Source organism: Sebastes umbrosus, chromosome 1, assembly GCF_015220745.1.
Source record: "Sebastes umbrosus isolate fSebUmb1 chromosome 1, fSebUmb1.pri, whole genome shotgun sequence".
Taxonomy (NCBI): domain Eukaryota; kingdom Metazoa; phylum Chordata; class Actinopteri; order Perciformes; family Sebastidae; genus Sebastes; species Sebastes umbrosus.
The window spans coordinates 28,355,781-28,380,474 of NC_051269.1; the positions used below are offsets into that span (position 1 = coordinate 28,355,781).

The 24,694-nt window shown below is 39.9% G+C and overlaps 3 protein-coding genes across 6 annotated transcripts in view; 2 read left to right on the forward strand and 1 right to left on the reverse strand.

Moving 5' to 3' along the window:
• Positions 1-10,117, forward strand: part of dip2bb (disco-interacting protein 2 homolog Bb) — a 47,974-nt gene extending 37,857 nt beyond the window's left edge. For 2 of the 3 annotated variants that reach the window (XM_037760453.1, XM_037760537.1), the window contains 17 exons: positions 28-229; positions 943-1,055; positions 1,345-1,368; positions 1,867-1,947; positions 2,060-2,183; positions 2,284-2,405; positions 2,850-2,961; positions 3,658-3,767; positions 3,955-4,085; positions 4,177-4,345; positions 4,452-4,622; positions 5,251-5,312; positions 5,519-5,576; positions 5,677-5,751; positions 5,861-6,035; positions 6,189-6,312; positions 7,033-10,117. In XM_037760453.1, the coding sequence (XP_037616381.1) occupies positions 28-229; positions 943-1,055; positions 1,345-1,368; positions 1,867-1,947; positions 2,060-2,183; positions 2,284-2,405; positions 2,850-2,961; positions 3,658-3,767; positions 3,955-4,085; positions 4,177-4,345; positions 4,452-4,622; positions 5,251-5,312; positions 5,519-5,576; positions 5,677-5,751; positions 5,861-6,035; positions 6,189-6,312; positions 7,033-7,285 (2,106 nt within the window). In that variant the 3' untranslated portion in view covers positions 7,286-10,117. The remainder of the gene's footprint in view (positions 1-27; positions 230-942; positions 1,056-1,344; positions 1,369-1,866; positions 1,948-2,059; positions 2,184-2,283; positions 2,406-2,849; positions 2,962-3,657; positions 3,768-3,954; positions 4,086-4,176; positions 4,346-4,451; positions 4,623-5,250; positions 5,313-5,518; positions 5,577-5,676; positions 5,752-5,860; positions 6,036-6,188; positions 6,313-7,032) is intronic. The other variant, XM_037760612.1, reaches the window with a different exon arrangement.
• A 1,935-nt stretch (positions 10,118-12,052) lies between these two features.
• Positions 12,053-20,716, forward strand: atf1 (activating transcription factor 1). Of its 2 annotated transcripts, none has more exons than XM_037760722.1 (8): positions 12,053-12,230; positions 13,068-13,171; positions 17,088-17,210; positions 17,355-17,452; positions 17,547-17,647; positions 18,058-18,237; positions 19,078-19,231; positions 19,877-20,716. In XM_037760722.1, exons 2-8 carry the CDS (start codon positions 13,073-13,075, stop codon positions 20,019-20,021), a joined length of 900 nt encoding a protein of 299 aa, XP_037616650.1. In that variant the 5' UTR covers positions 12,053-12,230; positions 13,068-13,072; the 3' UTR covers positions 20,022-20,716. The 2 variants fall into 2 exon arrangements, with proteins under 2 accessions (XP_037616650.1, XP_037616722.1); XM_037760794.1 differs by lacking the exon at positions 12,053-12,230 and adding an exon at positions 12,257-12,406.
• On the reverse strand, positions 20,235-23,321 carry LOC119482952 (methyltransferase-like protein 7A). The gene is made up of 2 exons (XM_037760901.1): positions 22,781-23,321; positions 20,235-21,210 (listed from the first exon to the last, which is right to left on the reverse strand). The coding sequence occupies exons 1-2, from the start codon at positions 23,309-23,311 to the stop codon at positions 20,974-20,976; spliced, it is 768 nt and encodes a 255-aa protein (XP_037616829.1). The 5' UTR covers positions 23,312-23,321; the 3' UTR covers positions 20,235-20,973.
• Between the last annotated feature and the right edge of the window lie 1,373 nt (positions 23,322-24,694).

Genomic DNA, 24,694 nt, shown 5'->3' on the forward strand with positions numbered 1-24,694 from the left:
TTAGTTATTTTGTTGTTTCCTCTGCAGGCTATCGACAGCATCCACCAGGTGGGCCTCTACTGTCTGGCTCTGGTCCCGGCCAACACCTTACCTAAAACACCCCTGGGTGGCATCCACATCTCTGACACCAAGCAGTTCTTCTTAGACGGCAACCTGCACCCCTGCAACATCCTAATGTGTCCCCACACGTGCGTCACCAACCTGCCCAAGCCCCGCCAGAAACAGCCCGGTAGGCGACGCTCATCTGTAGACAGTTTCCCCAAAGATGAGAGAAATTTGTTGATCGTCCTGCATGCGAGAGTCAGTCGGGCTTATAAAGTGTAAAATAAGAGCATGGTCAGTAGTGTTACATAACGCACACATAACAGTTTCTGAATTTAAGAACGCAGTGTTTCTGCCACGTTGGCCCCCTGGCTGTGGCAAAGTTCGGCAAATGTCACGCAATCGTCACACTTGAGCACAGCCACCATTTAATATCTGTGTTTCCCAAAATAGTAATGCAGTCTAGAATGGTTAATTTCCAGTTAAGTAAAAATTAGCTATGTTTGATTTGATTCTGACAGGATTAAGGTGACAATGCTTGCTTTATGCAAATGTATGTATATATTTAATATTAGAAGTCAATTAACAACACAATGACAAATATTGTCCAGAAACCCTTACAGGTACTGCATTTAGCATAAAAATATGCTCAAATCATGACATGGCAAACTGCAGCCCAAAAGGCAACAACAGCTGTCAGTGTGTCAGTGTGCTGACTTGACTATGACTTGCCCCAAACTGCATGTGATTATCATAAAGTGGGCGTGTCTCTAAAGGGGAGACTCGTGGGTACCCACAGAACCCATTTTCATTCACATATCTTGAGGTGAGAGGTCAAGGGACCGCTTTGAAAATGGCCATGTCAGTTTTTTCCTCCTATATTTCCTGTCTCTCTTGTAGTTGGCGTGGGTCCTGCGTCTGTGATGGTCGGCAACCTGGTGGCAGGGAAGAGGATCGCCCAGGCTACAGGCAGGGACCTCGGCATGATCGAAGATCAGGATCTTGTCCGGAAGGTATTATGACCATTATGCTCCCACTTTCAGCCACCCACAAACTATGTATCTGATACCTTTTTTATCATTTCCATTATCAATAGAGCCATATGCATGTCCTTCAGAATCAGCAGGAAACACATGATCAGTACCGATGCTCCTACTGTGTTATAATGCTACATAGTTAGGTTTGAAGACTTTCCACAGCCAGTGTAACAATGCTCCAGGCTCAGCCACAGCTCAGGTTTATAGATGTAAGAAAAAACCTGGACTCTTCTCTCTTTCTGCTCTCGTCTCTCTCTGGATGTAGCTCTGTATGTGGCCCACCGTGATGGTAAGAACTACGGCCCCCTTCTGGCATCTTCCCCACACCTTTGTTTATTCTTGTCATGCTCTAATCTATATTCTATTGTGGTATTGTTGTTGTATTTATTTTGTGTGCTTGTGTTAAAATGTGACATGAGCAAAACTTTGCATGTTTTTTTTTTTATGTGTTACCAGATATGCACCTTCTGTAGCTTCCCCTTGTTTTACTGCACAGGCTCCTTCCACATCCTAAGTGATTGTTCATTATTTTAAGAGCTGGATTGGCTCAGAGGATGTGGTGTAAACTCTTTGCACGTTCCCCAGAGATAATTTATGCCAGACAGCGATGTACTGAGGTCTCTGAGCTTTTGTTTTATTTAGGTGTATTAAATTAAGTTCTTCCATCAGCACAACGCTCCCCTCTGTATAACCCTCCGTGGTTGTGTTTGTAATAATGTATAAAGACTATTAAAGCCCTCAGATATATACCGTACATACATCTAATTATGTTTTCTTGTTATTTCAGCATCAGTATTTGACAGAGGCTCTTCAGTGGAGGGCACAGACAGACGCAGACCACGTCCTCTTTGTTCTTCTTAATGCCAAGGTATCACACTGATCTGTTCATAAAACAGCATGTACAGTATATGTTGACTGTGATGCAAAAGATTAAGGATATTGCTGTATCTCTTCATCTGTGCGTTACTCCTGTCCTACAGGGTGTAGCGGTGAGCACGGCGACCTGCGTCCAGCTTCACAAGCGAGCGGAGAAGATCGGCGCGGCGCTCACTGAGAAAGGCAGCATCAACACTGGAGAGAACGTAGTGCTGCTTTATCCTCCTGGTGGGTTCGGCGTCTGGCTTCCTGTCGCCGTCTACGTATTACTCCTATTCAGATTGATTTTTTTTTTTTACTCCACCTTTGTCCTCCATCTTCCTCTCAGGCATTGATTTGATAGCCGCTTTCTACGGCTGTCTCTACGCTGGATGTGTTCCCGTAAACGTCAGGCCTCCGCACCCTCAGAACTTGGCGGCCACGCTGCCTACTGTCCGCATGATTATTGATGTAAGTGTGTGTGCTCTTATTGCATGCTCATGGGTTTGTGTGTACATACATGTGTGTTCATTCATTTAATCCTGATATCAGTTTTTTTTTTTTTGTTGTGGCCTATATGTAGATATTAAAAGAAATCAGCTGATCCATTATTATTGAATTCAAAACAAGACATTTGAGGACGTCATCTTGGGCTTTGGGAAACACTGATCGACATTTTTCACTATTTTATAGACCAAACAATTAATCCATTAATCGAGAAAATCATCCACAGATTAATTGACAATGAAAATAATCGTTAGTTGCAGCCCTCATTAGTTGGGCTATAGGAAGATAGATCATGTTGTGTGCATTTGTTTACGTGTGCTTTTGGCTGTTTTTGCCACTCATTTAATTTTTGACTATTTTTAGCAGCTACTGCAGTTCAAATGAATCATGCTTGTGTTTTGTTACCAGGTCAGTAAAGCTGCATGTATCCTCACCACTCAAAGTCTCATGAGGACTCTGCGCTCCAAAGAGGCTGCTGCTTCTGTAAACATCAAAACGTGGCCAACGATCATTGACACAGGTAAGATACCAACAGATAGGCCTTTTTTTTCACAGCATGAAATTAATTTGAAAATAAAACAAAAAAAAAACACAATTCCTCTGGCGCCACCATCAGTCCAAACTTTAATCCTAAATCCACATGAGCTGTGCAGAGCTTCATGACAGATGTTTTATGAACTATCTTTGCCAAATATTTGCAAGAAGAAATGATTGTATTCCTGAATTCAGAATACATATTTACAGTAGTTGAGTCTCTCATGAGTCAAATCCAAGAGAGTAAAAAAGGCTCATCAGTTGTGGGAAGTTTGTCGTCATAGTGAGTGTAAAGCTAGTCGAGTATAAAGTGCACAATTCTGTCACAAACGCTCGTGTCAGTTATTGTGGGCCGTTTGCAGCATTAACACAAACAGGAAGTGGGACATTTCTCTGCAGTGCCTTCTCCAGTTATTACAAAAATTGCTCAGTGGGTAGACAAACTTGCGGGTAGATACATGCTTGGTGCATACTTTATCTCTACTTTGTTTTCCTTTTTGTTTGTGGGTATTATGTTCTGTCAAGCTCTTCCTAACAACATTTGAATTTGAATGAGTTGATATCTGATTCTAGTATCTGAGAGCAATAATTCAGAGTATAATCTGGTTGTGGTTCTTTTTTGTTGGGTCATTATTAACATTTATTTTGTTCTCGGTAAAATATGCACTGTTGTTTTTTGCAGATGACCTTCCTCGCCGCCGGCCTCCACAGGTCTACAAGCCGCCCACGGCCGAGATGATTGCTTATCTGGACTTCAGTGTGTCCACTACAGGCATGCTCACTGGGGTCAAGGTGAGACAGATGAGCTTCGCTTTCAAATACGTCAGTGTTTGCTCTTGATCCCAATCCAATACACACATGCTATTATGTATACAGCTGCTGAGCTCCTTCATGTCTTTCTGTACAAAGTGGCTTTAATCGGCATGTCAGTGTGACATTTTCCTTTTGAGTTTCTAATATGTATTCTTGTTTGTTGCAGGTCTCTCATGCAGCTGTCAGTGCAATTTGCCGCTCTATAAAACTGCAGTGTGAACTGTACTCCTCTCGCCAAATAGCCATCTGCCTGGATCCTTACTGTGGTCTGGGCTTCGTCTTGTGGTGCCTCGCAAGGTGCAGTAAACCTACAATACATACATGCTATGTAGCATGGTTGTTCCTCCTCCACTCACCCACTTTTTCTCCCTTGTGTCTTGTCTTGTAGTGTTTACTCAGGTCACCAATCCGTCCTGATTCCTCCCTTCGAGCTGGAGACCTGCTTGTCTTTGTGGCTGAGCACGCTCAGTCAGTACCGCATCAGAGACACCTTCTGCTCCTACTCCGTCATGGAGCTCTGCACTAAAGGGCTGGGAACTCAGACTGATTTACTCAAGGTGAGTTCTGCATACTGTATATATATAGAATAGAGAGAGACAGTCATGAATGACAGACATGTCATATTTGTGAAGGATTTGATCATTTTGTGTGGGTGTGTTTCAGGCTCGTGGTGTGAGCCTGTCGTGTGTGCGGAGCTGCGTGGTAATAGCAGAGGAGCGCCCTCGACTCTCCCTCTCAAACTCCTTCTCCAAGCTGTTCAAGGACATCGGGCTGTCGACCAGAGCTGTCAGCACCGCTTTTGGTTCCAGGGTTAACCTGGCCGTCTGCCTGCAGGTACACCAACCAACCTAACCTGGCGTCACATTGAAGTACACTTCAGTGTTGTAGTCAAGACCATCTAAACCAAGACCAAGTCATGACCTAGACTAAAGTGTATCAAGACCGAGACAAGTCCAAGACTTTGAGGGGTTGAGGCCAAGTCAAGACCAGACCAGTGGGAGTCCCACACTGCATGACACATGCAAGCCATAGGCACTTCTCAAACTGATCTGAAAGATCCACATTCCCATAAAAACACCTACGGACAACAGAAAGAGATTCCTCTTCCTTCACCTTTTTTGTCGCCATGTATAAGTGTACCGTGAGATTGATAAAATAATCAAAAGGCATTGTATAGGTGAATTTTAATCTGTGGTAAATTTCCTTGTTTTCTATGAGCAATCAAAGTAATGATGTTAACAAATAAATCAGACTATGTGGTCTTGACCGATCTGGATATATAATCCTGAGACCGAGACAGTACCGAATAAAAATGTGGTTGATTCTGAGACGAGATGGAGACCTTTAAAAAGTGGTTTTGAGAACAAGACCGACCTTGAGTACTACAACACTGGTACACTTTGAATTATACCTAGATGGGAACCAGTGGGACCTGAATGTACCTGCTCTTTGTGTGTTACAGGGCACCACTGGACCGGATCCCTGTACGGTTTATGTGGACATGAAGTCCCTCCGACATGACAGGTGAGAACACATGGATCATTTCAACTAGGGTGACATGTTGAAACAAACAAAAGTCTTTTGTGTCCTAAAATGAGCTCTGTAAATTTAAACAGTACGTCAGGCCTACTGTGTAAAGTATGTGGAGTTTAGGTCTTAGCTGATGTTTCAGAGAGAGTGTGGATCGTAGACTGATTGTATACGTCTGCTTATGCATGTGACTTTTGCAGAGTGAGGCTGGTGGAGAGAGGAGCACCTCAGAGTCTTCCTCTAATGGAGTCTGGCAAGGTGAGATGTTACAAATCCATGGTACACATTCAGTCATTGAATTATTAAATAAAAAGTGGTGCATGTTTGACAGTGTATGACTCATTTCTTTCATCTACAGATACTGCCAGGTGTTCGCGTGATAATCGTAAATCCAGAGACCAGAGGTCCACTTGGTGATTCTCATCTAGGAGAGGTGAGATGTCTTTACGCTGCACAACATGACAGTATCATGATCAAATGGTGGGTAAAGCCTCGTTCTGTCTGAAACCAATGGTGACCCAGTGTGTGCTTCTCTCTCTTAGATCTGGGTGAACAGCCCTCACAATGCCAGCGGCTACTACACCATCTACGGAGAGGAGAGTCTTCAGGCCAACCACTTCAACACCAAGCTCAGCTTTGGAGACCCGCAGACCTTATGGGCCAGGACGGGATACTTGGGTTTTGTGAAGAGGACTGAGCTTTTGGAGGCAAACGGGGGTAAGCAGACCCTGAGATTTTAAAACCAAATAGATAAATCAGTCTTGTGAGTTTATTATGAGATGGATTGTAGATTATTAACAATTATTTTAACAGGAAGCACAATCCTAGCCGCTTACACAATTCCTGCTACGTCTGTATTTCTGTGCTCAGATCGGCATGACGCTCTCTTTGTGGTGGGCGCACTGGATGAGACCTTGGAGCTTAGAGGGCTGCGCTACCACCCGATCGACATTGAAACCTCAGTGTCCCGGGCTCACCGCAGTATAGCTGAGAGGTGAGAATGGTTTTGATATACTGTACATACTGTACCTACCTGACACACACTTTATTAATGTTCTTAAAAAACTACATATTGACCAGTAATATTCACTCCTAAGATGCAAACTGCTCCAATGGCAAAAGAAAGCACATTGTGATACATACATTTAATTACACTGTGAAGAAAGTGAATGCGCGTATTCCCCAAAAGGTCAAATTCATAGAATTAGAATAGGAGTAGAACTGACATTCCCATTTAAATCAATGTAGCAGGATGGTCAGTGCGGCGACTATTTTTATGTGTACCGTTGCCATAACGACCATTGTAGCGGGGCTTACTTCCGTATAAACTAAACAGACTTGCGGCAAGTCGCGGACTCACTGAGGTGAGGTTTTGCAGTAACAAATAAAGGAGCAGTGAATAACGTTACGAGGCATAGAGAGCCAGAGTAAATGAATACAATTTAACAGTTTAATGCTTCATCCACACACTCGTGTCAACAGCGTACGAAAGCACATTGGCACATCATCTGGGAGCTGCGTCCACTCTCTTCACACTTTTACGGCCCCACTGATGTGTGCTCTGTTGTCACCATAACAACTAACAACAATCACCATTTTCTTTTGCACTATTCAAATAACCACAGAAAACAGTTTAATGACCCTTCTACTCCTATTCTATTTCTGTGGTCAACCTATTCCTTTAACATTGCTTTTGTGTTCTCATCCCTCACAGTGCTGTGTTTACGTGGACCAACCTGCTGGTGGTGGTGTCAGAGCTTTGTGGTTCAGAGCAGGATGCGCTGGACCTGGTGCCTCTGATTACCAACGCGGTCCTGGAGGAGCACCACCTCATCGTGGGCGTGGTGGTTATCGTGGACCCCGGGGTTATACCCATCAACTCCAGGGGAGAGAAGCAACGCATGCACCTCCGTGACTCTTTCCTCGCTGACCAGCTGGATCCCATCTACGTCGCTTACAACATGTGAGAGGTTCGCGGTGGTCTGCCGTCATCTACGGCTCTCGGCGCTCGGCTCCAGCTTTGGCAGAGGGTGAAAAGGAAAAGCATGAACCACGTGTATTGCCACCCAGCCCTGTGTGACACCAGCATATCTCGGCCACTGCATGTCTGTGATTGGACCTGCCATGTTTGGAGTTCTTCACTGTGTTTTATAGATTTTGCAAATGGGACAGAAGCAACATGCACTGCATACGGCAAAGAAAAAAAGCCCCCTGTTGCACTTTTTTAGGGAAAGGGCGAAACAACACATACAACAGGACCACTTTTGAAATTAATTATATATTAATGTCTTTGTGAAAATCCATCGTCTTATTCCGTACCCACCACAAACCTCGTAAAACACTTTCCCTTCTGTGTCTACGCACATTCAAGAGCTATTTAACAACAACTTGAAATATATTTTACATGCAGCTTTCAAACAAACGCGTGGGCTGAGCCCTCGTCATTTCTCACTAACATGGATGAATAAAAGAGGGCAGATGAAAACAAACCATTAAACAAGTAGCCAGAAAGCTTATTTTGTCCCATGATAATGAAGCCAAATACATTTTCACAATTTTCCTGCCCTAATATATTTCCTGCCTTATAAAACTCCAGCCATACATTCCTTTATTAATTTTTAACGAACCTGTTAATAATGGCTGCTTATTCTCCATTGGTTTTGACTAGTAGTGGAAATCCTGACAGACATCCAAAGGGATCAAAATAAAGAGGAAAGAGGCCATATTCTGTACTGTACCTATAAAGGCCTGTTGTATTTTAGATACTGTACGTTACTGTATAGATATTTTTAATTGTATAAATGTATAAAAGCTTGACTCGTCTCTCTCAGTTGATGGTTTATGGATGGTATACCCAGCTGAGGGATGTTAATTGTAGCAGAGAGAGGATTGTAAATAAGATTTACCAGTTTTGACTTTTGAAATGGAATATTAGTTGTATAATGGAGGGTAAAGATAATTAACTTTAAAGCATTGTTAGTCAGGATAGATAAAACATTGCACTTTCTCAAAAAATGTCTATTTTATTATAACAATGAGGCATTATAACGACATATATTATTCTGAGGATTCTTGCTTGAGGAGCTTTGAGAGTTTACCGGGAGGGCTATCACTGTTAATGCCAGGGAACTTTCCTGTCAGCCATTGAGAAAAAAAATAAATTGGTTAAAAACCAATATCATGACAATTTTCAGGCTACTGGGTTATTTTGTAAAAACGTAAAAAAAAACAAAATAAGCCCAAAACTGTTCATCTAATATCCATGCCATCGTACTCTCAGTTTTGTATTGCATAATAGAGCAAAGTATCTGAGAGTTTCCTTTTCCTCTTCACACTCAAAGTTCATTCAAACTGTGTTTTGTCTTTGTGCAACTTTGTAAAGACTTACTTTGAATTCCAACAGGACTCTTCTTTCAGTCTGTAGTCGATAGAGGCAAGTCATCATGTATCTGGATTATTTTCTGTGTTCAAGTCACTGGATTTAAAAGCACTTGTGAATGCAGTTGCAAAGCTGAGCCACAACTGAAACATCCTTGATTGGCAAGTAAAGTAATTGTATGAAAAAGGGTAAAAAAAGAAATATATATATATATATTTGCATCAAGATGTATTTGCAAAATGTATTTGTTTTCCTGTAATCTCATGCTTTCCTTGTGCTCCTTGCCATAATTTATAGGTCCTTTGTACTGGATTATACTGTATTTCAGTGATGACCACTTAATGTCAACATGTAAATAGCTTTTTTTGTTATTTTTGGACTTTTGCAATTGTCCCATTATAACATTCAATCATGCCAAACACAATATTGGAAAGATGTTTAATCATTTAAACAGGAATATGATCCGTTGAATTACTGCACTTTGCACTGGTGGTACTTACAGTAGGTGTCTACTGTGTGGACTAACTATACCCATTTCATGTTACATTAAATGTGTTACTAATTTTAGATATATAATGCTTGACATTTGCTTTTGCCCAGTTTTATGTCGTCCACCAAGAGTAAAAAACTAATAGCACTTCATGTTAGCTTTAACATTGCATCCTTCGTTTGCAGCAGAATGTTTGCATGAGTCAGCCAAGCACAAGAAGAAATCAGCTTCTCATCTCGAGGCACAAGTGGAGGAGATATATGTGTATAAAATTGTTTATTCAGGGAACAAAACTCACAACACAGGGATGGACCAGGTGGTCCCTTGGTGCAATCTGTGAATAATACCCATAAAATGTAGATGTTTGTCAAAACAAATCTTGTAATTAAGGCAAACCTAATGAGCAAAAAGAGGGGTTACTGACGACCAGTGTCCATCTACCATCTACCTGCTTCGCTGGGAAGTCTACAAGGGCTTCCTGTGGTTTCCACTCTTTTTCTCTCCGTCAGATTTCCTACACACTATGCAATCCTAACGACCGTGCAATTTAATTTCAAAGCTTGCACAGTCTGGTGAAATAAACATGATGCTTAAACATTTTTTAATAACTAAGAACAGAGGACTGATGAAATCTAACCAGTAGTGTACTGTATTAATCTCTCTTGAGTTGTTCTATCAATATTTTTTGTGTATGCACTCTTGGTATGTTGTATATTAATTATTTGGTGAATTCTTAAAACTGCTCCATGAGGGTGTGATCCACTGATGAGTCTTTAATGTTAGGGAGGTGTTTTAACTCGTATAGTTGAGAAATCAAGGTGGTACACCCCTTCCCATTTTTCTCACTTATTTTCTATTTTTGGTTTGTTGTACTTTGTTTTATACTTTATGTAAAAGTAATACAAAATAAACTAAAGCATTTAATCATTTCAGGTGTCCTGATATTCATGAGTTTAGTAATGATGTAACAGTGATTTGGATTATTATTACACAACTTGCATCCTTACAGTGAAGGCATGTTTGAGAATTTGTAATATTGAACAGGAAAGATACCTTTTGTGTATGATCTGCTGAAAAGGCCAACATTTTGAAGTAAAGGAAGGAGGCCCAACTTCAAATATCTGTACATTAATTTTTATACTAAACAGAATGAATGGAACCGACAGCTACCTGTACGATGGGAAATATTAGTCTGATTTTTTAAAACAGTCACATCATGCTTTGTTAAAAGATTGGCCCTCTACTGGTTTCAAGAAGAGATGAACAAACACAAGAGGGCACAATCCGTGATCCAAGAATCAGTGGAAATACTGCTACTAAAAATCTATCATAATTTAATTACATAGATGTAGAAGTATTATCAGCAACATTTACTTAAAGGATTAAAAGTAAAAGTATTTATTTTAGGGCTGTCAAAGTTAATAAGTTAATAATAACGTGTTAACGCAAATTCGTTTTAATATCACAAATTTCTTTAACGCATTAACGCAGTCGGAGGTTGTAGCGGGCTCAGTATTAAAGCAAACCCAACCAAAGGAATCCATTGGTACCAACCATGTCATACTAGTTTGTCGCGAAAGAGGCTTAATAACACTTCAAACTTATGCTAAATTTTGGCAAGGAAAAACTGGCACGGCCATTTTCAAAGGGGTCCTTTGACCTCTGACCTTAAGATATGTGAATGAAAATGGGTTCTATGGGTACCCACGAGTCTCCCCTTTACAGACATGCCCACTTTATGATAATCACATGCAGTTTGGAACAAGTTATAGTCAAGTCAGCACACTTGACACACTGACAGCTGTTGTTGCCTGTTAGGCTGCAGTTTGCCAGTTTGTTATGATTTGAGCATATTGTTTATGCTAAATGCAGTACCTGTGAGGGTTTCTGGACAATATTTGTCATTGTTTTGTGTTGTTATTGATTTCCAATTATAAATATATACATACATTTGCATAAAGCAAGCATATTTACCCACTCCCATTATGATAAGAGTATTAAAGGTCCCATATTATAAAAAAGTGAAATTTTCATGTTTTTTTATTATAAAGCAGGCTTAAGTCCTATATAAATACTGTGAAAGTATCGAAACACTCAATCGACAGAGAAATACACACAGCCCGTATTCAGAAACTCTGCATTTGAAACAAGCTGTCAGGATTTCTGTCCGTTCGTGATGTCACAAATATACAATATTTAGACCATTACACAGTTTTAAACATACACATTCTAAATATGTCCCACTTTATTTCCTGTTGCAGTGAATGTGAATGTCATCAGCTGACAGGAAGTACACATGTACCCAAGCTGTTGCCTAGCAACGCAATTCTGTTGCAATTATGTCAAAATGCACTGAAACGGAGCGTTTCAGACGGAGGGTAAATACAGGTATATTCAGGCAGACAGTATGAGGAAAATAAAGTTTTGTTTTAACATTACAGCATGCAAACATGTTCTAGGAGAAACACAAAATACAAGTATGAACCTGAAAATGAGCATAATATGGGACCTTTAAATACTTGACAAATCTCCCCTTAAGGTAGATTTTGAAGAGATAAAAAATGTTTGCGATTAATCGCGATTAAATATTTTAATCGATTGACAGCCCTAGTTTATTTCCAATGCAAAATGCCTGAGTGTTATATTATGCTGATGCATCTTATGCATTTTAATGTTCTAGCAGCTTAAATGAATAAATACTTTTAATATAAAGTAGCATAAAATAAAGGTTACTTGAGCAAAGCACTCTGTATTATATGAAAACAAACTGCTACCAGTTGTTCAAACTCTCTCCACCAATCACAAAGCTCTGAATGAAACTATGACGTAATGCGTCTTTCCCAAGCAGGCCCCGCCCATTTCCTCTGGAAAAAAAAAAGTGGTCAGCTATTTTTTTTTTTTTTAGCTGACATCTTTGTATATTTTTAGCCGTTAGCCATTTTCTGCTAAGTAACTTTTAGAGGGTTTTTCTCCCATCAAAAGTTACACACACGAACTGCCCGACGTCCACAAGAACAAGAGCAGTTCCGCCGCCTCTGAAAAGGTAGATATGTGCTGTCGGAGCGGTAGTTTTGTTGCTGTTGTCTCGTCTGTCTTGCTCCTCTGTTGGCGGTTGTAATGGCGGCTTCTGTTGCTTCGTCAACCTCGTCGCCGTTTAGAAGAAGAGGGAAGGTGTAGTTAGCTTAATGGCTCCCCGTATCGCTGACGTCTATTGACGCGGTAAGTTGCGTGCCAGTGACAGAGTTGCACATATTTTGCTCATTGGGAGACAAAAGCTCATCCATCCTGTGAACCAGCAGTTACTAACCCTTCCCGCCGTTTAGCTGCAAAACGACCGTTTTTGACGGTTTAAAACGGCCGTTTTTAACGGTTTCAACGGTTAACATCCGTTAGTTTAAACGAACGTTAGCGGCCGTTAACTAAGCTAGCTTTGAAACATACTGGTAGTTATGACTGAACGGGTAACTTTACATTACGCTGTTTGTTTGGGATGAAGTCGGGCAACTTTAAAAACGTAAAACATTTAATTCTGAGTGTATAAAGTTAACAGTAGTGACTGCTGGGCCTAGCTATGTTCAGTAACTCCGTGTTATTGGCTAACACATTTGAAACCAAAGAGGAAGTCGAGGTGTTAGTTAGCTTAAACCTCACACCTCATTAGTTTAACTTTAAAATAAGCGGTTATAAAGTATGAAACTGTGATTTTGATATCGCTCCGATCTGTTTCACTTTGGTCGGGAAGTAATTATATAAACATATAGGCCACAGCGGAGTGCCGCAATACAGACAGGCAAGGCAACAACAAGCCACAGACCAAGACAGTTGTTGTTGTTGTTGTTACTATATAAACGGTAATATTGATTTATTTATGTGTTCCCAGTTACTATGGAAGAGGTGCAGCAGGGCAGCAATGGCACTGAGTTACAGACTGTCTCCATTCCCACCACCATCACAAGCTCTCAGTTCTCACAGATAGCACAACAGGTAACTAATAGATCCCTTTTAAACACACAGTAACGTTCCCATTAAGAAGCTATGAGGGATTATAATAAGCCACATTCAGGGAGAAATAATACATGTGAGATTACGAGAATAAAGTCGTAATATTATGAGAATAAAGTCGTAATATTATGAGAATAAAGTCGTAATATGAGAATAAAGTCGTAATAATATGAGAATAAAGTCGTAATATTACGAGAATAAAGTTGTAATATGAGAATAAAGTCGTAATAATATGAGAATAAAGTCGTAATAATATGAGAATAAAGTCGTAATATTATGAGAATAAAGTCGTAATATTATGAGAATAAAGTCGTAATATGAGAATAAAGTCGTAATAATATGAGAATAAAGTCGTAATATTACGAGAATAAAGTTGTAATATGAGAATAAAGTCGTAATAATATGAGAATAAAGTCGTAATAATATGAGAATAAAGTCGTAATATTATGAGAATAAAGTCGTAATATTATGAGAATAAAGTCGTAATATTATGAGAATAAAGTCGTAGTAATATGAGAATAAAGTCGTAATATTATGAGAATAAAGTCGTAATATGAGAATAAAGTCGTAATAATATGAGAATAAAGTCGTAATATTACGAGAATAAAGTTGTAATATGAGAATAAAGTCGTAATAATATGAGAATAAAGTCGTAATAATATGAGAATAAAGTCGTAATAATATGAGAATAAAGTAATATTATGAGAATTAAGTCGTAATATTATGAGAATTAAGTCGTAATATTATGAGAATTAAGTCGTAATATTATGAGAATTAAGTCGTAATATTATGAGAATAAAGTCGTAATAATATGAGAATAAAGTCGTAATAATATGAGAATAAAGTAATATTATGAGAATTAAGTCGTAATATTATGAGAATAAAGTCGTAATATTATGAGAATAAAGTCGTAATATTATGAGAATAAAGTCGTAGTAATATGAGAATAAAGTCGTAATATTATGAGAATAAAGTCGTAATATGAGAATAAAGTCGTAATAATATGAGAATAAAGTCGTAATATTACGAGAATAAAGTTGTAATATGAGAATAAAGTCGTAATAATATGAGAATAAAGTCGTAATAATATGAGAATAAAGTCGTAATAATATGAGAATAAAGTAATATTATAAAAAAAGTTGTGATATGAGAATAAAGTCATAAGTTTAAGGGAAAAAAGTCGTAGTTTTATGAGAATAAAGTCATAATATTACGAGAAAAAAGTCATAATATTATGAGAATAAAGTCATAAGTTTAAGGGAAAAAAGTCATAGTGTTATGAGAATAAAGTCATATTACAAGAAAAAAAGTTGTAATATTATGAGAATAAAGTCAAGTTTAATGGAAAAGTCATAATAGTACGAGAAAGAAAGTTGTAATATTATGAGAATAAAGTATTAATATTAGGAGGAATAAAAGGTCGTAATATTATGAGAATAAAGTCATAAGTTTAAGGGAAAAAAGTCATAGTGTTATGAGAATAAAGTCATATTACAAGAAAAAAAGTTGTAATATTATGAGAATAAAGTCAAGTTTAATGGAAAAGTCATAATAGTACGAGAAAGAAAGTTGTAATATTATGAGAATAAAGTATTAATATTAGGAGGAATAAAAGGTCGTAATATTATGAGAATAAAGTCATAAGTTTAAGGGAAAAAGGTCGTAGTGTTATGAGAATAAAGTCATAATATGAGAAAAAAAGTCGTAATATTATGAGAATAAAGTCATAAATTTAAGAGAAAAAAGTTGTGTTATGAGAATAAAGTCATAATATTATAAAGTAGTAATTGTACTTGTTATTTTAGAGGGGAACTTGAGCAGCCTGTGTGAAAATGAGGAACATGGAGCATCTTGTGAAGTTATACTTTAGTATAGGTTTCACAAATAACAAAATACTTAATCTTTTGGCACATCAGCACCACATTATCATAAGTATCAGGACCTCAAAAAGATGGTACAAGAAACATTTATTTATAAGAAACATTTATTCCAATGAAAAAACCACATGGACCTGGGGGAAATTGCTTCTTTTGTGGAGGAAGAAATTACTTTTTTTCTCGTAAAGTTACGACTTTTTTCTCGTAAAGTTATGACTTTATTCTCGTAATATTACGACTTTTTCCTTCTTGAAATAGTATGACTTTCTCTTTCTTTATTCTTCACTCTTTAAGGTCTTACGGTTGGCTTATTAGTACAGTTTTGTTTTAAATCTGCTCTTATAGATATTTATAGCCTCTCATAGTCATGTTAACCATGAACTCAGAGCCAAAGTTAGAGGAAGACTATTGGAATTGAAAAAATAAGTACTTATCTGCACAGTCTTATCTGTCAATTTTGTAATAAGGGATTTTAGTGTGACCAGTCTGCTTGCTCTGTTGCTGTCTTACTTACTTGTTGATGTATCAGAGGATGTTCCAATCATAGATATAAAACCGTTTTTTTGTTTTATATCAATGGTTGCAATTTCTATCTTGACAGTAGCATCCAATGTGACAATGGTTCTCAACTTTTATGGACTCAAAGTGTGCCTAAAAACTGTTAATGAGGGTAAAAGAATGTATATTTAAAGTGGCAATCTCAAAGATTTTCATTTAAATAAATGTCTGATAAGTCACTATCAATAGCCAAATGACGTAACGCAATGGTGATTGCGCATATGACTGATGAAAGTATTGCAATATTTATATATTTGCATTATTTGAAATGGATGTCTGAGTTTTTCTCCATTGTATACAAAGAAAAAAATGGAACTATGCACCCAAATTTGAAAACTTGAAGCTATAGAGATATATGAAACATATATAATATAGAGATATATAACTTTTCTATTCTATTTTTAAGCTAATGAATCAATAGAAAGACTCCAGACTGCTAAATTCTGTGCACAACTTCATTGTTTTCACTCAAATAGAAATTCTACATCAACCACGACTGAAATGATTGCCACTTTAATCATATCGCAACAAGACACATTAAGTGTTCACTTAGTTGAAATAATATAGTGAGTAGGTTTCTTTAAGTACATTTTAAATGATCAGTTCACCCAAATTACACATTTTCCACTGAGGAACATAAGCTAAATTCCATTCACATTCATTGGTTGCGTCCGAAATCGCATACTATGCACTACATACCCAGTATGTGTACTATCGTTCCAACATACTCTTGTGTGATTAAACAGTAGTATGTATCTCTTTGGACGCATTGAGCAGTAAGTTACGTCGTCACTTCCTGAGAGCCTCCTTGCCAGCTTGAGATGTGTAACCATGGTAACCTGTGCCAACCTCATGTGACCAAAACGATGATTTGGGAGAATCAATGTCTGAATTAATTTAAAATATATATTACGCCTAGCAAAGTGAAATATTATACTTAGTTTGAAGCGTTATTGATGTTACAGAGATGTCCGTCAACATCTGTTTGGAATGTTGTCGTCACTTCCGCATTGCATTGTGGGATATTTATGTCGCCATAGTGTCCAGCGTTTGCATACTGTGATATTTCACTGGAAATAATATACAATTCGCGTACTATTGGGGTTTCATACTAATGTTTCGGACATACTAAAATATCTCGCATACTGTTTTAGCGTACTAAATAGCATTTTAGTATGCAATTTTGGGCGCAACCATTGTATTAGAGTGGTGGCAGAAGTGTCAATGGTAGATATCTCAATCCTAGGCACATAAAACCAAAACCTTCTCCGTTGCTTGATGAGGTAGTGAGAAAACCAAACGTGTTTTGTGTAATTTAGGTGAAATGATGACTCTGGTTAAGCAGTTTTATACGAATGAGGCTCAATAAGCTTCTGAACTTTTTATGCACAAAAATTGATGCCTTGACAAATATGTTGTTGTTGTTGTTGTATAGATTTAATATTGTGTTTGGGTTTTTGTAGATGTCACTGGGTGGTGGTTCTGTTGCCGTTTTACAGCTGCCAGGGGGTCAGTTTCAAGTTCAAGGGGTGATCCAGTCTGCTCAGTCGTCAGTCATTCAGTCCCCTCAGATGCAGTCTGCACAGGTGAGACCACCTGGTTTTCTTGACACTGTAATCGTTGTTTCTAAATGTTTAATTCATCTCCGTAGATTCTGTTTACAAACTGTCAATATGCCGTTTTATCCAATTACTCATTTGCACTTTTTTAATCCACCTGCGTCTTTCAAGGCCCTGGATTCAGATAGTGACGATTCACAAGACTCCTCAGACAGTGGAGCTGCAGCCCATAAGACCAGAGAAATACTGGCGAGACGGCCTTCATACAGGTAAAAGAATCAAAACACAAGCACAGACACAACACAAAAACAGTCTTGTGAGATGAATTCTAACTCAAGTGACCCTTCTCCTCTCACCTTGTAGAAAAATCCTAAATGAACTTTCATCTGAGGAAGTGAGGGAGGATAACAGCCAGGCAGTGACAGTACCAACCCAAATCTACCAGACCAGCACCGGCCAGTACAGTATGAACTTCTCCCTTCAATATTACTTACATAAAAAATGAGTGTGCCCCAAAGTGGGGTCAGTTGGCCTCTGAAATTAAGAATTTGTTTTCAAATGTCGTGAATTTGTAGGCCTCGGAATTAATAAAAAAAAACATGTTGGATTTCTGCAACAGGAAATTTGGGATCATTATGATTGTTGTGTAATATGATTTACTGTATGCTTTTGTGTTAGTATGCTCACTAGACAGACTGTATACCAGAAACCAAACTTCTTGTAAGCTAATGGGCAAAATTCCCTAAACGTCTGTATTCTTTAAATCTATCAAAAAGAGTACTCTGCAGTACCCAGAATGTTATCCTAGCCAGCTGAAATCTGACTTTTACTTGTGCTTTACCCGATTCTGATGCCATCTGTGTGATTATTCTAGTTACCATAGCCGCTAATGGCACAATCCAGCTGGCGACTACGGGGGCCGAAGCCATTCCGGGGCTACAGGCTGTCACCATGGCCAACTCTGGTGGCCAGCAAGGCACGACCATACTTCAGTATGCCCAGACACCTGACGGCCAGCAGATACTGGTGCCAAGCAACCAGGTTGTTGTACAAGGTAAGCAAAACATGGCGTATTTTAAGAAAATTTATCTCAATTTCTAAGATTTCTAACCCAATTTTATCTGCTAATGTAGTCACCTTTCATAATGAGATTGCCAGATGCCAAAATGTGTGTTCAGACAGACAATAGCACCGTTAGTCAGAAAATACAGTCTCCAAAGTTATTTTAGTTAGAGAGGGGTGCTGCCACAGAGGGCAAGGGGAAAAAGCAAAAAAGTTGAGCCTAGCTCAACTTCCTGCTCTGTGGTAAGGATGCACCAATCTGGCTTTTTCAGTCCCAATACCGATACCTGGGCTTTGGATATCGGCCAATACCGAGTACCAGTCTGATACCAGTGTTTAATTAATCAGCTGTATGCCTCACTGTGTGGAAGTGACTGGGATCATTCTGTTATGTGTAAGGCAACATCAGGCTTGACTTAAAAATTGCTTTCCTAACATTGTAACTCAAAATTCTCTGATTTCAGCTTCTTAAATGTGAATATTTTCTGGTTTCTTTACTCCTCTATGACAGTGAACTGAATATCTTTGAGTTGTGGACAAAACAAGACATTTGAGGACGTCATCTTGGGCTTTGGGAAACAGTGATAGACATTTTTCACCCGTCTGACATTTTATAGACCAAACAACTAATCGATTAATCGAGAAAATAATTGACGATAAAAATAATCGTTAGTTGCAGCCCTAATGGGCTGTAATGTTATGTTTGTTTATGGTTAACAAATAACACAATACTGTCTAAACGTCACAGGTAAGATCTCTCAAGTGATGCATGCTGTGTGGCAGAGCTGTTTTGACCCCTGCTGTCATCTTTTGATTGTCATGTTTCCATCAGGTGCAGGAGGAGAGGTGCAAACATACCAGATCCGCACAGCGCCCGCATCCGGCTCCCTGCCTCAGACTGTAGTTATGACCTCTCCTATGGGAGTATCTCATGGCAAGAGTGACGACCCAACAATGAAGAGGGAAATAAGGCTTGCAAAAAACAGGTAAGTGTTTAAATTTTCTTAAATGTAAAATCTCCCCTTCACACACACATTCATACACTGATGGTGGTGGGTCTGCTATGCAAGACGCTGGCCAACACGTCCACTCCTCATTACTGTAGTAACTCACCACCGCCACACAAGCACGGTCTGTTGAACACTCGTTACGCCGCGCTACACCTCACTGCTAAACTAAATAATGCGGTGGAGGCTTTTATTGGGAAAGTGGCTGCATGTGTCCTCGACAATACACGCAACATTGTGGCTGCTAACTCTCCCGGACGGGTGAACTGGAGACTCTGGGAGTTGTCTGTTTTGCACATACACTGCAGCTAGAGATAAATGATGGATTTAACCTGTTTGTCCATCGTTGCAGCTGGGCGGCTTGTTAGGCACTACAACCACAGCACCGCTGCATGCGACGCACTAATCTTGTTAGTTAACAGTTAATAATCACTTAACGAGGGTCGATTATCAGTTCGAAAAAAAAATCTAAATTAGCATCCCTATTGCACATATTTTACTGTAGCTTTGATATGTTGTTTCATGTTGCAATAGTGACAATACTGTACCTAGTGATGTAGTTTAGGCTCAGTATTTGCATAACCTTTCGATTGGACTAACTGCACATTTTTGTCCCTCTTTCAGAGAGGCGGCCCGCGAATGTCGACGGAAGAAAAAGGAATATGTTAAATGCCTCGAAAACCGTGTAGCTGTTCTTGAAAACCAAAACAAGACCCTGATTGAAGAACTCAAAACATTAAAGGACCTATATTGTGTTAAAACAGGATAACCTGTTTGAATAGAGGTTGAGGATCTGGACATAATACGGGAGCGACACAGCTCAGCCATTTGGACATAAAATTTGGACATGAACGGGGTTTCTGGGAACACTTCTTTTCAGGCTGAGAACCTCCAGTTTTTTACTCTGTTTGATATAAAATGACTTGTGATGGCAGTAAGATATACTCGACAAACAAAACTTTTTTCCACCTGCTGTTTTTTTAAAATTTGCTAATGCTATAACATTTATAGTTGTGTACATTTTTAATACTGGGAGGTTTGAAATTGTGAGCTTTAACTTCGAGTCTGTTTGTAAATGTATCTCTTGTGTTTTTAAAAATGTTGCTGTTTTTTTTGTTTTTTTTAAACTTCTAACAGCATCTGCAGACTTTTGACTGTATATTACCACAGACATAATTCCTGTTTATATTGTGAACCAGCAATTCCCCTCATTCCCCTATACGGAGATGTTACAATTGTCATTCCTTATTTTTGTGCAATGGAATATAAAGGGTAACAAATGATGACATTGAGTGTGGTTTGTTTGGTTGTTTCTTGGCAGTTACTTAGACAATCAGGGAAAAAAAGCACAGTGTCCAGGTAATATTTATTTTGTACATCTTGGGAGGGATGGGGAAGAAGAACAAACGGTGTATGACATGTTGCTGATTCTGTAAGTAAATAAATATATTTTCACTCAATAAATGCAGTGTGGCTAGTGTATTTTTTTTAATGAAACCAGCAGACTCAATTTGGACCCAGTGTTTAATATGAATGTAAGCGGTGGACCAATGAAAATGTTGGTACATGAAGCTGACGGCCCTAGAAGAAACTAAAATGATCAGAATATAATTATGGGTTAGCAGCTAGCAAAATATTCTCATAGTGACTAATGACTAAACACTATAAACCGCCTGAAGCCCATTAGAGGCACAATAAAGTCTGTCCATTCTCCCCTGCAGTCATTTAATGGAATATCCCACGATATGTGGTCTTATCATCAGAGAAACCTCTAGAGCCTCAATATGTCTTACGTGAAGTTCAGTAAAATCAGCTGCCTCTAGGTCTTTCCATGTTGCTCTGGTAATCGTGCATCCATCGCCAAGATAGTACCACAGAGGCTCAAACACATGCTGGTAGAAGTATGTCCAGGAGGAGGGATCTGACACAACATGCTCCAAAAAGTAGAAGGCTCCACCCTGTAAGAGAGAGCCAACAAAAAAGATAGTTGTTAATCAAATCAGGTTCTGTAACATTGTGACTGCTGTGGCTGTAATTTCCCTTGTTGCTGTTATTTCTTAGGACTATGAAGCACAAAGATCAGGTGCAAGGCTGGATTACCAAGCAACACCAGACTCTGAAAATGGAAATTGAAATACTCAATTTAAAGGATAGTACTGGAGTAAATGTACTTATTCACATTCCACCACTGGCTTCACATTTACAGTCTGTTGTGTGTGCACTGTAGGCATTAAGAGTTTACAGTATACACACTGCACAAGGCGGGAGGTAGTGGTTGGTTGGGTTGGTTTAGTGCCCGGTATCCCCAAACAGGTTAATCCAGCCATATAGGCTATTTATAGGGTCATTAAAGCAGCAGTAGGCGAGATTGGTGCAAATATGATTAAATTTTTTAATTTTTTTATAAAGCGGTCACTATCTCCTGACAGTAGTGCATGAGACAGGTAATCTGAAAATAAATCGTGCCTCTGTGTCCTCCGGTGCTCCTAATGGCATCTGCAAGATTTCACAGACTGGTGGAAAACAACCAATCAGAGCCGAGCTGGAGCCTTGCCGTCTTAGCAGCTGACAATCGCTCACAAACTCTGATCAAACGGTCAAACTAGGCAGCGCTGATCAAATATGAATCACTATTCTGTAACGTAACGTAAAATGTTTTCAGAAACATCTTGTAGTGTACTGTTTAGCTGTAAAATGAGAAAGTTTTTGACCATGTATGTATTAAAAGAACTGGATACAGCGTTGGAGGCGGGGCCCCGGTCATTCCTACAAGAATTGCTCATTGGTGCATGAAGCCTAAATGGCTCGACTTCCATCTGGAAAAGTACCCGTATCATGGCGGATCTTGGGCAACCCGGACATGCGCAGTAGCGTCCGCTCGGTCACGGGGTCCCAACGTCACGTCTGGGTCTCACTCACATGAACGGAGGAAGGGAAATAACTCTGGATTCGGCTATTAGTGCAATTTTCTACTTTAAAACTAAATTTTTTAAATAAGGGCTATTAGAGTGTTCGTACTGGGAAGTTGATTCACCTCAAAAAAATTATCAGCTAAGTTACAGACGTCTCTTTCCCAATGTAAGTCTATGGGAAAAAGTATTTTTGGGCCCAACGGCATCACGTGACGGAGACGGAAGTTGCAGTACTGCCGTTTGGCCACTACGAAAGTCCGGATCGTTGACCGGCACACTTCCTGGGGGCTTGTTTGTGATCCGGCAGCCATGTTGAGATCAGTTGAGGAAATACAAAGCACTGCCCACCAGCCGGAGCACAGCCAATAGGAGCGCTCTCTCTCTGAAATGACCTGTGATTGGCCAAAGTATTTTTTAAAGCCTGAAAACAGAGCCAAGAGGAGGTACAGAAGTCTAGTTTTTTTCCCAGAACACTTGAATTACAATATGCTGAAAGGTTATTATGGAATTTTTGCCCAATGATGCCAAAAACATTCTTCTACCATCGCTTTAATGTGCGTGAAGTCACTGATGAAACATTTCCTACAGCACCTGAAGGCAGCACACTGAGCCTCACCGCTCTGAGGATGCGTCGGACCTCCTGCAGAACCCGCTGCACGTTGTTGACCGAGCAGAGCACCAAGGTGCAGACAACCACGTCCACTGACTCGTCCTTCACCCCCTCCATGTCCTCCCCAGACACCACCATGAACGTGTCATACGTCAGGTGCTTGTTGGCCTCCATGCTCAGCCGCAGGTACCTCTCAAAGTGCGGGTTTGGGTCGGTGCAGGTCACCGTGCAGCCGTCCGGGTAAAACGGAAAGTTGGCCCCGCTGCCGCAGCCGATCTCCAGCAGCCGGAGACTCCCGTCGGCGTTTGCAAATTTGCCCACGTTTCTGAAAAGCTCCCTCTTCGTTTTGTGCATTTTGTCGTTGTATGAAAATGTTATGTTGTAGGCAAGCCAAGGAAACAAGCGTTTGTACATCCCATACAGGCCTGTGATCTCCATTAGATGTAAAGGTAAAGTCATCACAAGACAAAGCAGTCTGCATACTTTCATGAGACAATACCTCATTTTATTCTGAGCCTCCTCGCTGCTGGGGGTCATCACAGGTTGACTTTACAAGATCAAGAGATTACACTAATACCTGACAGATAGTGTTGCCCTTTTCACCACATGATGGAGCTAAAGCAGTGTAGTGTCTCCAGGGGGACCAGATCCCAACAAACCTTAATGTGGGACAGAGAGTATGTTTGTGTGGGACAATGTGGGACACGTTACCAAGCCTGAGAGGTAGTCTACAATTTTGATATAACATATGAATATATCTAACTTAAATAATAAACATTTCTATTCTGCTCCTTATCTTGTAACATCCCTATGCTTTGCCCGAATGCATCCATAGTGTTAAGGTGACCATAGTGGCGAGGGCTGCAGACTCTGGACATTTGAGTATTAGAAATGAGGAAACCCAAATCAGGGAGAGAGAGACAGAAAATGCCATCCTCATCAAGTGCATCTTCAAAGTGAGTTGTTCTTTTAAAAGGGACTGTTTGTAAGAATCAGAAATGCTTGTGAACAGCGACACCTGTGGCCATTAAGTCAACGAAAGTCAGCGTCGGGTTTGCGCTTGAGCTCGCTCTACATAGACATGAACGAGCATCGCTTAAAACTGTGAGGCGACACACGTCGGCTAAAACCACAATATCACTCTATATTTCACCTGCTCGGCAGTAATGTTAGCTGACCAGACGAAGGTCTCTCCATGAATCAATGCTGATCCTAATGTTGGCTTTTCCTGCCTCAGCCTCCCGACTGCGGTCGGAGGGAACGGGGGAGACACCGGAGTTTTGGTCGGAGATGACAACGTTTCTCGCTGCGGAGCCCCGTCACTTCACAAGACACGGGAAACCTCTGTTGGTCTGGAGGAGCTGCAGCAGTTATTTCTGCACAAAAGTCCACTGTACATTCACTAGATATTCTCAGAGCTAAACTAACTCTTCAGCAGTTTGTAGTGTGTGCGCATACACGTCTAGAAGTGGAGTGAAATAGCGAGAACGAGCGCGGTGTGTGAGTGAAGGCAAGCAGGCAGGCAGCGGAGCAGAGACACCGGCCCTGGAGACCAAAGCTACGGTTTCCCCCGCATCCTCCGACCGCGGCCAACACTGTTTTGCAAGACGGGCTAAACTAGATATAACTTTGCGGTTTTGGTGCTTCCGTGTAGTTTGTGTTGGAGTCTGAGTCTGAACAGCGTAGCCAACCGCGAGCGCGCATGGGACCCCGACCCGGATTGATTTATACGTGTAAGAAGTTACAAACAGTCCCTTTAAGGCCATGTTTTCCTTTGTTCAACTTATAACCAATTATTGTTTGTTCAAGTATTATTTGACTTTGCTTGGATAATATTAAGACAATGATGATTAGATGCATGTGCAATGCAGTTTATGTCATGCATCTCCCTATGTTTGTGTATTTGATGCAGCTACACCA

Bases quoted from the DNA above. Each gene is read 5' to 3' on its own strand.
- atf1 (XM_037760722.1), top strand. From the start codon at position 13,073: ATGGAAGAGGTGCAGCAGGGCAGCAATGGCACTGAGTTACAGACTGTC. The intron at 17,211-17,354 runs GTGAGACCACCT...GCGTCTTTCAAG, and splicing joins CTCAGATGCAGTCTGCACAG to GCCCTGGATTCAGATAGTGA. The intron at 17,453-17,546 runs GTAAAAGAATCA...CTCACCTTGTAG, and splicing joins GCGAGACGGCCTTCATACAG to AAAAATCCTAAATGAACTTT.
- LOC119482952 (XM_037760901.1), bottom strand. From the start codon at position 23,311: ATGACCCCCAGCAGCGAGGAGGCTCAGAATAAAATGAGGTATTGTCTC. The intron at 21,211-22,780 runs GTGAGGCTCAGT...TCTCTCTTACAG, and splicing joins TCCGACGCATCCTCAGAGCG to GGTGGAGCCTTCTACTTTTT.